Raw genomic sequence first — 14,783 nt, forward strand, 5'->3', positions numbered from 1 at the left:
TAAATAATAATTTTAACTCTTTATTGTGAGTTAAAAAAAAAAATGGGACTGCAAGAGTAACATGAAAATATGTAATACTTTGTATGAAATGAGTCATGTCTGTTATGGCGTTAAATTCTGAGTTTTCCAAATTAAAATCCAGATTTACTTTTCATCAATCAATAGAAAGTTTGACCACTGCCAATCTCTGACTTGTTTCCATCGAGCTTTGTTGGACGGATTAAATAACAGATGGTAAATTTATACTTTTCGTCAAATCCTGAAAAGAAAAACATAAAAAAACGAATTTCAGCAGACAGAATTTTGTTTCGTTAAACTGAATTGAATATTTAAAACAAAAAGGTTGTCTTATATGTTGGGACCCTATTGCCAGTAAGTAGAGATTGTCAACTAGTATGAATTTCAGGAGTGTTACATTAAGATCATGTAAAAACCAACCTGATGGTAAACGGAAATAGACCCTATGCAACTAACGTGAGAGGAGTTAGACGAAACACGCTAGAAGCAGATGTCAATGATATCACATGAGAATATCACGTTTGGGATGGGAGAGAGTTTCGAGACAATTTAGGATAGGAAAGAGTTTTCAAGGTAAGGAATAAAAACCTACAGAATAACTGGATGCAACATGAATACAATTTTCAAAATAATTGGATTCGGCATTAAATAACGCGAAAAGGGTTGATACGCCGTAAAACAACCAATCATTTTTTTAAAAAATGGAATAAAAACTTGTGCCCCCACAACGTAGACACCCTCGACAAACCCGACAGGCAGCTAAATCCCACCCCCACACAGTAGAGATCCCCAGATGTAAAAGATCTTTCTACTCCAGTAGTTTCTTCCCCAGAACCGCTAGACTCTGGAATTCCATTCAAAGTTCCTGCTTCCCCAACTGTACTGACATGCAGAAGTTCAAGTGCAACGTGAACCGACATCTTGCTGCCCGAATCCCAACATAGTGCCCCAGTAGTTGCTGCCCCTGATAGTAGCCCCCTACACCAAAGTGGCAATGCGCCTTGTTTGGGATGAAAATGTAATAAAAAAAAAAATATAAAAAATCAAATTTTACTGCATATTTATATAAATTTACACAACGATTACTACACTAACACATTACATTCATTAACCTTTACCCTTGAGTGGCCTTTGGATTTTTATAAGTAAAAAATCATCGGTTGACTAACATACCAAAAATGATCAAAGGACGAAGTTATAAACTTCAATAATTTACAGATTAAATGGTAATGTAGGAGCTGCTGTTATGAATAAAGACTATGAAGCAAAACCCTTTTCATTATCTTCCAAACTGATGGCCGACAGTCAAATGCAAGGGCAGATAACTTTCCCTTCTTTGTTTCTTCTTCGTTACTGTAGCAAAATTCGAAAATTGAAATATTTCCTTTGTTAAGTTTTGCTTTATGAAAATGTTCCAATAAGAATTATAGAGGGTTTAAAAGAAATATTTTCTTGGGCGTGTCAGGCACAAACTTTCAGTATAAAGAAAAGAATAATGATCGTCCCCCTCCCTGCCTCCCTGAAATAAAAGAAAAGACTTTAATGAGCCAATATAAAGTAAACTGAATCTTTACCATTGGATTGCCTCCCTCTCCTCCTCCTCCTCCTGTTGTGATCCGTGATCCTGTTATAAGCTTCGTCAATATTAATAAAACAAAATTGATGGAAGAGCTGACATAGTAGCAAGGTCAAATCTGGCATCATTACGATACACACTGGGTGCCGTTTTTATACTGTCCTTTTGCCAGACAAAAACAAAAAAACTGGAGATCTTAGAGTTTTATCCACCTTTCAAATTTCGGGGATTGTGTTGAGAACCCAATAAACGGGGGGGGGGGGTGAAAAAAAGAATCGATAAACAAATGTTACCAAAAAATATTGTCTGTTGTCTTAATCCCCCAAATTTCTTTAGTATATTTGGGAAAACAAAGAAGGCCTTAAATCTTCATCCAACTAAATTGATGAGGAGTAAAAGGCACCCACCCATCCCACACACACACCTCTTGCACACATAAATACACACACGCAATATATGAGGTCGCCTTTCGACAAGTTCATTTAGTGGAAAACGACAATAAACAAAACTTAATTAATTTAATGGCCGACATGTCTCCAAAGTCATACATGCACCACTCGAGGTGTGACTGGCCGATGACAAGTCGATTTATATTGACAGGAACAAGGACATGACATGAAAGCAACAAAAGGCTGTTCTTAATGTTCCAGGTGGTCCAATCTATAAAGCGTGACTTTCAAATCATTCACATCACCGTCTTGTTAAGACATTTTTTTTGTTTTGTGTTCTTTAGAAAAAAAGAAAACAATTAAAAATGCAATAAAGTGTACAGTGCAGAAGTACCTGGTATTTTGAAGGATCAAATGGTATTATGTGTGGAGTGGAACCTATTGATCCTTTTTCTGTAGCTTTGTCCCATGTTTTTCCATCTGAAAGAAAAGGATATTTTACATTTTTAAATATTTGAATACAAATTGACATCATATCAAAATGTTAAATTTTTCACACACACACACACACATATATATATAATGGGACAAGATCACAGTGTAGCATCTGTTCTCATGCTACACTTCACCTTTCCTGTCCCCAGTCAGGTAGAGGAGAAATTCTCCATGATTGAGACAGATTTTATTTTTGTTCCTATCCAGAGTGCCCCTTTTTCAGGAGCTGGATTTTCCCCACATTAAAAACCGACATTGTGTCTAAACACTGCCCTCGTGGGGAGGCAAGTAAATTTTATATATACGACACTCAATAAGCATTTATGAAAATCATACAAGTATGAGGTGCCTTCAATAAGTTTCCAGACTTTTTTTCAGACATTAAAATGTGATGGACTCTTTAACATTCAGTATGTTATTGCTATATATCTTACGATTTCAGGTTCAAATCAACAGCTACAGCAGAAATTGGAATACACTCTACTAAAGCCTGATTGTCACAGCTGGTGAATTTCAAAAAATGCTGTTTTAAACTTGGAAAAACACCAAAGAAACATATGGAATGCTTCAGATTGCTGTTGGACCATCTTGCATGAATTGAGCATCAGTTTTTGCATGGCATAAGAGATTCAAGGAAGGCAGAGAGTCTGTGGGGGGATGATGAGAGGTGTGGGAGGAGTAAGGAAGTCAGAACACCAGACTTGATTGGCCAAATAAAGAATTTCATGGATAATGACTGTCATGTGTCTATAGAGACAATAAGTGCATAGTTTGATGTCAGTGTGGGAAATGTACACAATTATTTGCGAGAAACTGAAGATAGGAAGATTTGCGCACATGCACCAGTCCACAACATCATCTTTGTCATAGATTATTTGACCGAGATGGGCATCAAGACATTTCCTCATCCTCCCTATAGTCCAGAGCTTGCTCCCTGTGACTTTTGGTTATTTCCTAAGCTGAAGGAAAACAGAAGCTGTTGTTATGAGACAATTACATAGATGAAATAGGCTGTGACGAGGGTCATTGACATGCTCACACCAGACGACTTCCATAGGGCCTTCCAGAAGTTGTTGGAACAGTACAAGTGCATTGCAGCCAGAGGAGATTACTTCGAATGGGACTAGAGTTTCATTAATAAAAGTGGCCATACGAAAAAAATGTCTGAAAACTTATTGAAGGCACCTTGTAGTAGTAGTAGTAGTAGTATGCAAACTGCACCACACCAAATATAACAAAGCAAAAATAACCTTAGTGACACGCAATATGGTTTCCGTTCTGCTAGATCTACAGCAGATGTGCTTACAGTTATATCTCATAGGATTAGCGAATCTCTCGACGGAGGCTACCTTTCTAGGGCAATTGCTCTTGACATATCAAAAGCCTTTGATAGAGTATGGCATAAAGGTTTACTTCACAAGATCTCCAGCTACGGTATAGCTGGAAATGTCTTCTCAATTATTAAATCTTTTCTGTCTGATAGGTTCATAAGAGTAGTAGTTGATAGGCAGAAATCAGAAGCTCTTAGTAGTAATGTTGGAGTCCCTTAGGGGTCCATCCTGGGCCCAACTCTTTTCCTGATCTACATTAATGATCTTCCAAATCACACCCTTACATCATTCATAAGTCATTTATGCTGATGACACTACTATCTATGGTAGCACATCTAAGACTGTAAACGAAGTTCTCTCTGATTCTCTCTCCTCTGATCTTGAGCAAGTGGTACAATGGGGAAAGAGGTGGCTGGTTACATTTAATGCATCTAAAACCAATCTTTTATCTTTACATCATCAACGCTCTGATCCCCATCTGGCATAATGGCTCTCATCTTGGGAGGCCTCATGTTTTGACAAACTTCTGGGCTTGACCTTTACTCCTGATCTTAAATGGAACACATACATTAAATCCGTTGCCAAGGCTGCTGAAAAAATGGTGGGATCCTTCTATCAATCTAGTAGATATCTGACTGCTGATGCAATTCTCTATCTATATAAGAGCCAGATACGTCCAAGGATGGAATACTGTTGCCACATATGGGCAGGAGCTGCTAGAAAAGACTTGTCCTGCCTTGATAGGGTTCAAAATAGATTTCGTAGACTTGTGGGGGGATGTACTTTTGTCTTCCCTGCAACCTCTTTCTCACAGAAGAGATGTTGCAAGTTTATCTCTGCTTTATCATTATTTTCATAGCAGGTGCTCGGCTGAGCTAAATTCTATGGTCACCCCCCTCGCCAAACTTTCACAAGAAACACCCGTCTAGCAGAAAACACTATCACTAGTTTCCCCCACTCTTTATCTGTGCCTAAACCTAAGCATAGATTCCATGAGCAAAGCTTCTTTCTTAGAACTGCATGCTTATGGAATTGTCTTCCGTTTTTCTGCTTTCCAGCTGACTACAATATGGTTGTCTTCAAGTCTAACGTAAACAAGTTTTTCATGAACCGTTCCATATAAGTTAACAAATTTACAGAATCTCCATTACTAACGGTTACTATATTGTCCATTTTCTACTGTACACTCTTTAACCCTTATCCTCAAGTGGTCTCTTGGCCTTGATAAGTGGTGATGTCTATGTAAAAATTAAAAAAAAGGTCAAGGAGGATGGAAAGACCAAGGAAAGAAAGCACTAACCTCCACTGGATGGGCGCAAAGAGGACTGGGATCTTAGGAAGGCTTATTGCCACCAAAATTCCAGTGAAGACCAATGGTTGCTACCAACAAGAAATGAATGGTAAATGGCTATTGCAATAACGCAAAATAATTTTCCTCCTTCCTTGAGGCTTACATTTACAAATATCTGTGGACTTAAAACTAACTTAGATGATGTAGAATCATTTATCCTCGCAAACTCCTCGGATATCTTAGCACTTAGTGAAACTAACTTGCACTCCTCCATCCCTCTAACATCTTTAACATGTCTGGTTAGTTATCTTCCACTTTGTTGTAAGACTCTGACAGACACATGCACGGACTTGGCATCTATATTCATAACACTCTCCCCATGACTAGGGAATCTAAACTAGAATCATATGACCAGGCCTTCATTTGCTTTAAACTAACTTTACAACATAGCATTAGCTACCTATATTTTCTTTATCGCTCTCCCTCAGCCCAGAACTCTAATCAATCATATCTCTGGCAGCATAGATATAGTACTCTCCCTTGGCACTAGTGCTCAAATATATAGATGACTATATATAGATGCCCATCACAATAATTGCCTTGGCTTCTCTAACTACACAGACACAGTTGCTAGCATCATCCATAACTTTTCTCTATCCCATTCCTTGACACAGACAGTAACATTCCCGTCCCGTCTTCCAAATCGTCAGGACCAGTAAGCATCACTTCTGGATTTATTTCTAACAACAGTTCATGAGGATTGTGTAACAAATACTCATTGCCCACTCGAGAATGCTGATCATGCTGTGATAATGATAGACATCACTCTAAACTCTCGACTCCAAGTTGAAGTGCTATTGCTCAAAATGACAAGGTACTACAGTAATGTTGACTGGGATGCCATTAGAGATCACATCATAGATTCCCCATAGGGAAATGTCTTTTCTTTTCCTTTGGAACAGTGTACAAATGAGACCACTGAATGGTTCAAATCAGCAATTGAAGCACATTCATTCCAATTATAGTGTTGAAAAATCTTCGACCAGAACTTGCCCCCATACTTACAAAACTGTTTAAGCATTGCCTTTAAGTAGAAGTGCTTTCCAACACCCTCATCAGTATGCCCTGTATTTAAGAACTCAGGTGATAAGTCATCTCCCTCTCAGTACAGACCAATAAGTCTTTTGCGTGTCATGAGTAATCCATATTAAATAAAGTAGTAGTCAACCACCTCAGCAGAAATAACCTCCTTAGTGACATGCAATATGGTTTCTGTTCTGCTAGATCTACAGCTGATGTGCTAACAGTTATATCCCATAGGATTAGTGAATCTCTCGACAAAGGCTTCCTTTCTAGGGCAATTGCTCTTGACATATCAAAGGCCTTCAATAAGGTTTGGCATAAGGGCCTAGATTTCTAGCTACGGTATAACTGGAAATGTTTTCTCAATCATTAAATCATTTCTCTCTGATATGTTCATAAGAGTAGTGGTTGATGGGTAGCAATCAGAGGCCCACAGTATTAATGCTGGAGTTCCCCAGGGGTCCATCCTGGGCCTAACTCTCTTCCTGATCTACATCAATGATTTCCCAAAACACATACTTAAATCATTCGTTGACATCTATGCTGATGATACAACCATCTACGGCAACACATCAAAGGCCGTAAATGACAAAGCTCTCTCTGATTCCCTCTCCTCTGATCTTGAGCGCGTGGTTCAGTGGGGGAAGAGATGGCTGGTTACTTTTAATGCATCTAAAACCAAGCTCCTAACTTTACATCATCAACGCTCTGTTCCTCATCTAGCATCAACTGAAATGGATGGCTCTCGTCTTGGGGAGGCTTCATGTTTTGACAAGCTCTTGGGTTTGACCTTTACTCCTGATCTGAAATGGAACATGTATATCAAGTCTGTTGCCCAGGCCGCTGGGAAAATGGTGGGATCCTTCTACCGCTCCAAAAGATATCTCACTACTGATGCAATTCTCTATCTCTATAAAAACCAAGTACGTCCAAAGATGGAGTACTGCTGCCACATCTCCCACAGAAGAGACGTTGCGAGCCTGTCTTTGTTTTATTGTTATTTCCATGACAAGTACTCGCCCGAGCTCCAATCTCTGGTCCCCCCTTGCCAATCCTTCATGATAAACACCCGTCTAGCTAAAACCACTGTCAATAATTTTCCCCGCTCTTTATCTGTGCTTAAATCAAAATGTAGATTCCATGAACATAGCTTCTTTCTGAGAAGTGCACGCCTGTGGAATTCTCTTCCGTTGCCTGTTTCCCACCTGGCTACAACTTGGATGTCTTCAAGTCCAACATAAACAAATTCCTGATTAATCGCCCCCTTAAGTAAGACACTTTATCAAATCTCCAATACCAACTATTACTACGATATTATCCCATTGATTATTGTACACAAAATAACCCTTATCCCCGAGTGGCTTCCGAGCCTTGATAAGTGGTGATCCCTATGTAAAAAAAAAAACAAAAACAAAAAAACATGTTCTTACACGGATGTTATATAGCAAATCCCACTTACCCCAATGGTTTACTTCTGCATGCGCAGCTGCTATTGCTCAGAGGCAACATGCATACCATAAATTTATCCGGCATAAGTTCAATACAAACAGACAAAAGTTTATAGAAGCTAGAAGTAATTGCAAGAAAGCAGTAGTGACAGCTAAGAGAGAATACATCGAAACCACTAGGAAATGTATTGAAGTGCAGAAATTAGGAACTCGTGATTTCTGGAAAATCTACAATCTACAATCACCAATTCCCCCACTATTCAACAAACATGAGGTTTTTTGCACGGCAACCAAGAAAGCTAACATGCTTGCCCGTCAGTTTGCCTCAAACTCGATTTTGGACCCAGCAAACCACTCCCTCCCTGATTTTCCTTTGTGGACAGAAACCACACTAGATAATCAGAAATTCACTCCTTCTCAAGTACATGATATAATAAAAAACCTAGACACCTCGAAAGCATGTGGATCTGATCTCACCCTGGCTGTACTATTAAAAAATGTTCCACTGAGGTTGCGCCAGTTCTCTCCAAACTTTTCAACAAATGCCTTCATGAATCATGCTTTCCTGACTGCTGGAAAACTGCTTCTGTGGTAGCAGTTTACGAGAATTCTGGTGAAAGAACTGACCCATTAAATTATCGCCCCCATTAGCCTCTTCCCTCTTTTCACTAAAATATTTGAATCTATAATTAATCCAGCTCTAGTCGACCACCTTACAGTTGCTAAACTTTTGTATGACCATCAGTATGGATTTAGGCAAGTCCGTTCTTCTGCAGATATTCTAACTGAACAGATATTCTAACTGAACATATATACCATGCACAAGGGAGGGGAGGGCAGTAACCCTTGATATATCTAAAGCTTTTGACAAGGTATGGCACAATGGTCTTCTCACGAAAATCAGATCCTATGGTATTGCTGGACGAATACTTAACATAATTAAATCCTTCTTAAATAATAGAAGAATCCAGGTTGTCCTTGATAGTCATACGTCAAAACAATATGATATAAATGCGGGTGTACTTCAGGGGTCGATCCTTGGACTTTTATTATTCCTAATATTCATAAATGACCTCTCTGATAAAATTGTCTCTGAGATGAGTATATTTGCTGATGACACTATGCTCTATCACAGGCACGAGGAGAAAACGAATGAACACATATTCAAGACAATGACGGAAACCCTAGAGGAAGACCTCCAATCTGTAGTGGAATGGGGAAAAAATAGATGGTAACGTTTAATGCTGCTAAGACTATGCTCGTTTCCTTTAATAATTACAAGAAACCTTCTCAACCACCAATAGTTATGGCTAAAGATACATTACCTGAAAGTATTTCGTTCAAACGCCTCCGCTTAACGTTTACAGGGAACACGAGTTGGAACAGATACATTGAGAGTATTACCAAGGCTGCTGCGAAGAAGGTGAGCTCTCTCTACCATCCTAGAAAGTTACTTATGCCTGGAAGTATCCTGTGCCTCTACAAGACCACCATTCGCCCATGTATGGAGTATTGTTGTCACATTTGGATGCATCTGCTACTAGTCTCTCACTCCTGGACAGGGTCCAAAAGAAAGTCACCAATCTGATAGGTCCTGAACTGTTATCTAAGCTTCAACCACTGTCCCATCGACGAAATGTTGCATCCCTCTGCCTGTTTCACGAGTACTTTAATGGTGGATGCTCCGACAAACTATAAGCCTTTGTACCCCCCTCCCACTGACGTAAATAAACCTGACAAGCAGCAAAGTCCCACCCCTACACAGTAGAGATCCCTACATGTAAGAAAGCCTTCTACTCTAATAGTTTTTTCCTCAGAGCTGCTAGACTTTGGAATTCTCTTCCGAGTTCCTGCTTCCTGAACTGTACTGACATGCAGAAGTTCAAGTGTAATGTGAACAGACATTTTGCTGCTCAACTCTTTATATAGTATTCCTGCAACTTATATCCCTGATAACAGCTACTATATCAAAGTGACATTGTGTCTTCTTTCGGATGAAAATGTAATAAAAAAAAAATTTGCAAAGGTGATCGAAAGAGGTGGTGAGTACTGGAAATATGAGAAGACTCATTGTCACTCAGACTCCAGGGAACACCACAGGTTGTTTTCAAAGAGAAATCTGTGATGTTAGCCTGTGTGAAAACACCTAGTGAGTGAATAATAATAACAACAACAACATGTATTCTTACTAGTGAGACCCTTGGAAATTCCACAGTGCTTTCTACAACAATCTGTATAATTAACTTTTTAAAATGTTTTATTTTATTATTATTATATAATTATAATATTAATAATAATTAGCAAGACCTGTGGAAATTCGCGTATGGATACGCTCTGATATTATTGTAGCTCTTTTGTTAAAACTGCAAAAGTATTTATCTAAGCTAGCAGGGACACTCTGCATAGCCTGGTCGTAAAGTATGCTTAAATCTGATATTTTAATCCTTGCAGATTTTGTATGAATTATTATAGAGTTAATGTTATCAATTTTTATATATCATAAAGTTGCGATTTCAAAAATAAAAAAATATATGCTTAACTTGGGTGCATCAGCTTGAATCGAAACTGAAACCAAAACTTATGAAAAAATAATATATATATATATATATATATATATATATATATATATATATATATATATATATATAACTTGAGTTCCTTCAGGTATAATCGAAGCCAAAACCAAAACTTATGAAGAATTCTTGATAAAATTATATAAAAAAAAATAAATGACTTGAGTGCCATCAGTTATATTCAAAACCAAAACTTATGAAGAATTCTTGGTAAAATTATTTATTACAAGAAATGGAAGTCCATAAAAATTAAACAGCTGTTCTCATCTTGAATGTTATTCACACAACATTTTGGTCGATGTAACCTCTAACTTTCTTCGGATGTATCTTGTCAAACTTGGGAATCTTTCTGTTGAACTTGTGAATCTGCACAAAATTTCACAAAATTTTTTTAACCCACGAGGATAACATGCTTTCATAACTGTGTAGAAGTCCTAAGTTGTATTTCTTGAGTGTTACCTGCACTGAGGATTGAACCTTCATCCACCAGAAGCGTGTAACTTTACAACAAAATTCAAATAATACAAATTGTCAATCCTCATCTGAAAAAATTCAGAAGCAACATAATAATAATCTTTTTATTTATTTGCGGACTGTTATCCTCATCTTCATAGTTGTTTCACGACGTTTCGGCCAACTATTCCTCTCGCATTCTTCAGGTGATTAACCTTTAATCAAAGTATTCAAATAATAAAATAATATACCATTCGGTAGGGACCCGGCGATGGAAGACCAGATAAGAACCAAAAAAAAAAACTTGATTATAGGACAAAAAAATCCAACCTTGATCACCCTTCGGGGCCTGTGGCTCAGTGTATAGAAGCGTTAAGTCTATACGGTTCCAGGTGAGCATTGTCTGAAAAGCGGTTTCAATCCTACCTAAAACCAGCCAGAGGATTAGTTGGTCAAAACGTGGTGAGACGACAACAACTGTGGAAGGCAGTAATTATCCCGTCGTGCTGAACCACTTGACGAAGGCTAGAGAAATAGTTGGACAAACCGTTGTGAAAAAACAAACATGATGATGAGGATAACTGTAGTTAGGTCCTGGGCGACGCGAGGAACCTTGCTTAGATAGATGAGGATGAGAGAGGATGAGGTATGGTAAGGGGGGATTATGCTGACACTTGGTTAAGAAAAATAGGTTTCCATAAAATTTAGTCCATCAGGAAGATTTAGGCGAGCTTTGAGTTGATGAATGTAGAAATGATATCAGTTTGTTTTGGCAACTTGATAATGAAATTTCTTTTGTTTTGGCAACTTGATAATGAAATTTCTTTTGTTTTGGCAACTTGATAATGGAATTTCTTTTGTTTTGGCAACTTGATAATGAAATTTCTTTTGTTTTGGCAACTTGATAATGGAATTTCTTTTGTTTTGGCAACTTGATAATGAAATTTCTTTTGTTTTGGCAACTTGATAATGAAATTTCTTTTGTTTTGGCAACTTGATAATGGAATTTCTTTTGTTTTGGCAACTTGATAATGAAATTTCTTTTGTTTTGGCAACTTGATAATGGAATTTCTTTTGTTTTGGCAACTTGATAATGGAATTTCTTTTGTTTTGGCAACTTGATAATGAAATTTCTTTTGTTTTGGCAACTTGATAATGGAATTTCTTTTGTTTTGGCAACTTGATAATGAAATTTCTTTTGTTTTGGCAACTTGATAATGGAATTTCTTTTGTTTTGGCAACTTGATAATGGAATTTCTTTTGTTTTGGCAACTTGATAATGGAATTTCTTTTGTTTTGGCAACTTGATAATGAAATTTCTTTTGTTTTGGCAACTTGATAATGGAATTTCTTTTGTTTTGGCAACTTGATAATGGAATTTCTTTTGTTTTGGCAACTTGATAATGGAATTTCTTTTGTTTTGGCAACTTGATAATGGAATTTCTTTTGTTTTGGCAACTTGATAATGGAATTTCTTTTGTTTCGGCAACTTGATAATGAAATTTCTTTTGTTTTGGCAACTTGATAATGGAATTTCTTTTGTTTCGGCAACTTGATAATGAAATTACTTTTGTTTTGGCAACTTGATAATGGAATTTCTTTTGTTTTGGCAACTTGATAATGGAATTTCTTTTGTTTTGGCAACTTGATAATGGAATTTCTTTTGTTTTGGCAACTTGATAATGGAATTTCTTTTGTTTCGGCAACTTGATAATGAAATTACTTTTGTTTTGGCAACTTGATAATGGAATTTCTTTTGTTTTGGCAACTTGATAATGGAATTTCTTTTGTTTCGGCAACTTGATAATGGAATTTCTTTTGTTTTGGCAACTTGATAATGGAATTTCTTTTGTTTTGGCAACTTGATAATGGAATTTCTTTTGTTTTGGCAACTTGATAATGGAATTTCTTTTGTTTCGGCAACTTGATAATGAAATTACTTTTGTTTTGGCAACTTGATAATGGAATTTCTTTTGTTTTGGCAACTTGATAATGGAATTTCTTTTGTTTCGGCAACTTGATAATGGAATTTCTTTTGTTTTGGCAACTTGATAATGGAATTTCTTTTGTTTTGGCAACTTGATAATGGAATTTCTTTTGTTTCGGCAACTTGATAATGGAATTTCTTTTGTTTCGGCAACTTGATAATGAAATTTCTTTTGTTTTGGCAACTTGATAATGAAATTTCTTTTGTTTTGGCAACTTGATAATGGAATTTCTTTTGTTTTGGCAACTTGATAATGGAATTTCTTTTGTTTTGGCAACTTGATAATGAAATTTCTTTTGTTTTGGCAACTTGATAATGGAATTTCTTTTGTTTTGGCAACTTGATAATGGAATTTCTTTTGTTTTGGCAACTCGATAATGGAATTTCTTTTGTTTTGGCAACTTGATAATGAAATTTCTTTTGTTTTGGCAACTTGATAATGGAATTTCTTTTGTTTTGGCAACTTGATAATGGAATTTCTTTTGTTTCGGCAACTTGATAATGAAATTTCTTTTGTTTTGGCAACTTGATAATGGAATTTCTTTTGTTTTGGCAACTTGATAATGGAATTTCTTTTGTTTCGGCAACTTGATAATGGAATTTCTTTTGTTTCGGCAACTTGATAATGGAATTTCTTTTGTTTTGGCAACTTGATAATGAAATTTCTTTTGTTTTGGCAACTTGATAATGGAATTTCTTTTGTTTTGGCAACTTGATAATGGAATTTCTTTTGTTTTGGCAACTTGATAATGAAATTTCTTTTGTTTTGGCAACTTGATAATGGAATTTCTTTTGTTTTGGCAACTTGATAATGGAATTTCTTTTGTTTTGGCAACTCGATAATGGAATTTCTTTTGTTTTGGCAACTTGATAATGAAATTTCTTTTGTTTTGGCAACTTGATAATGGAATTTCTTTTGTTTTGGCAACTCGATAATGGAATTTCTTTTGTTTTGGCAACTTGATAATGAAATTTCTTTTGTTTTGGCAACTCGATAATGGAATTTCTTTTGTTTTGGCAACTTGATAATGGAATTTCTTTTGTTTTGGCAACTTGATAATGAAATTTCTTTTGTTTTGGCAACTCGATAATGGAATTTCTTTTGTTTTGGCAACTTGATAATGAAATTTCTTTTGTTTTGGCAACTTGATAATGAAATTTCTTTAAAACAAGAGAAGTAAGGGAAGAGATTGGTTTTTCGGGTTTGGAGGAGGGAGCAGAGAGCATTTCAAGATAATGAAATCAGACAGTTACAAGAACTTGGATTCAGAGAAGCTGGACTCTTGTCTCCAAAATGGTCTGTAGGGGACCATAAATCTCTCAGCTGTTGCATGGCCACTCAGACAGTTATGGACTGGTGGTAAACCCCAGTTAGAATTGGTATTGATTTCGCAAAGAACCTTTAGAATACACCGGGTTTTGAATAAGTCCTGTTACATTTTTATTTTTATAAATTCATGTATTATTATTGATTGTAACTAACATTTGAGTACGTCTAATTAATACTTATATATTGCAGATACAATATTGACTCCTGAGAAAATCCTAAATTATAAGTACAACCCAATGGAAGGAAAAAGAAATGAAATCTCCGTTTTGCTGCGCGTGGGGCGCAAACAAACTGACATTGCAAAGCTACTGAACGTCAGTAGAATGACTGTCTATCGTGTTGCCCAACGTCTGAATAACTCGGAGACCCTCAAGGATCGACCTCGATCAGGAAAGCCTCAAAAAATTAGGCGTGGAACCATCAAAAAGGCCTTTGAAAATGATCCTGAGCTGAAAATGACAAGACTGGCACAAAAGATGAAGATTTCTGTATCCACAGTGTCCAGGGTGGTCAAGAGCATGGGAGGAAAGAGTCTAAGACGTTCCAAGAAACCCCTCTTGAGTGCTGCAATGATTCATAAACGTCTGGAGAGGAGCACCCGCCTGTTGAATGACTTAAAGAGCCACGGGAATCGTATCCTCATTTTCTCCCATGAGAAAATATTCACTGTCGATCCAGTCTTCAACAGGCAGAACGACCGGGTTGTAAGCTTTGGGAATGATGTCTCTAACCACAAGAGACTCTCAACCACCAAGCATCCAGCATCTGTCATGATGCTTGGGGTCGTAGCATCCAATGGGGAGAAGATG

At 37.0% G+C, this 14,783-nt stretch overlaps 1 protein-coding gene across 2 annotated transcripts in view; it reads right to left on the reverse strand.

Annotated features, from left to right (window-relative positions):
* LOC145294090 (cyclin-dependent kinase-like 4) overlaps window positions 1–14,783 on the reverse strand; it is an 89,952-nt gene continuing 75,169 nt past the window's right edge. For both annotated transcript variants that reach the window (XM_080141150.1, XM_080141151.1), the window contains exons 10-11: window positions 2,378–2,463; window positions 1–259 (exon numbers count right to left, since the gene is read on the reverse strand). In XM_080141150.1, the coding sequence (XP_079997276.1) occupies window positions 221–259; window positions 2,378–2,463 (125 nt within the window). In that variant the 3' untranslated portion in view covers window positions 1–220. The remainder of the gene's footprint in view (window positions 260–2,377; window positions 2,464–14,783) is intronic.

This window comes from Euprymna scolopes, chromosome 15 (assembly GCF_053919585.1).
Source record: "Euprymna scolopes isolate OS-2025 chromosome 15, ASM5391958v1, whole genome shotgun sequence".
Lineage (NCBI taxonomy): Eukaryota > Metazoa > Mollusca > Cephalopoda > Sepiida > Sepiolidae > Euprymna > Euprymna scolopes.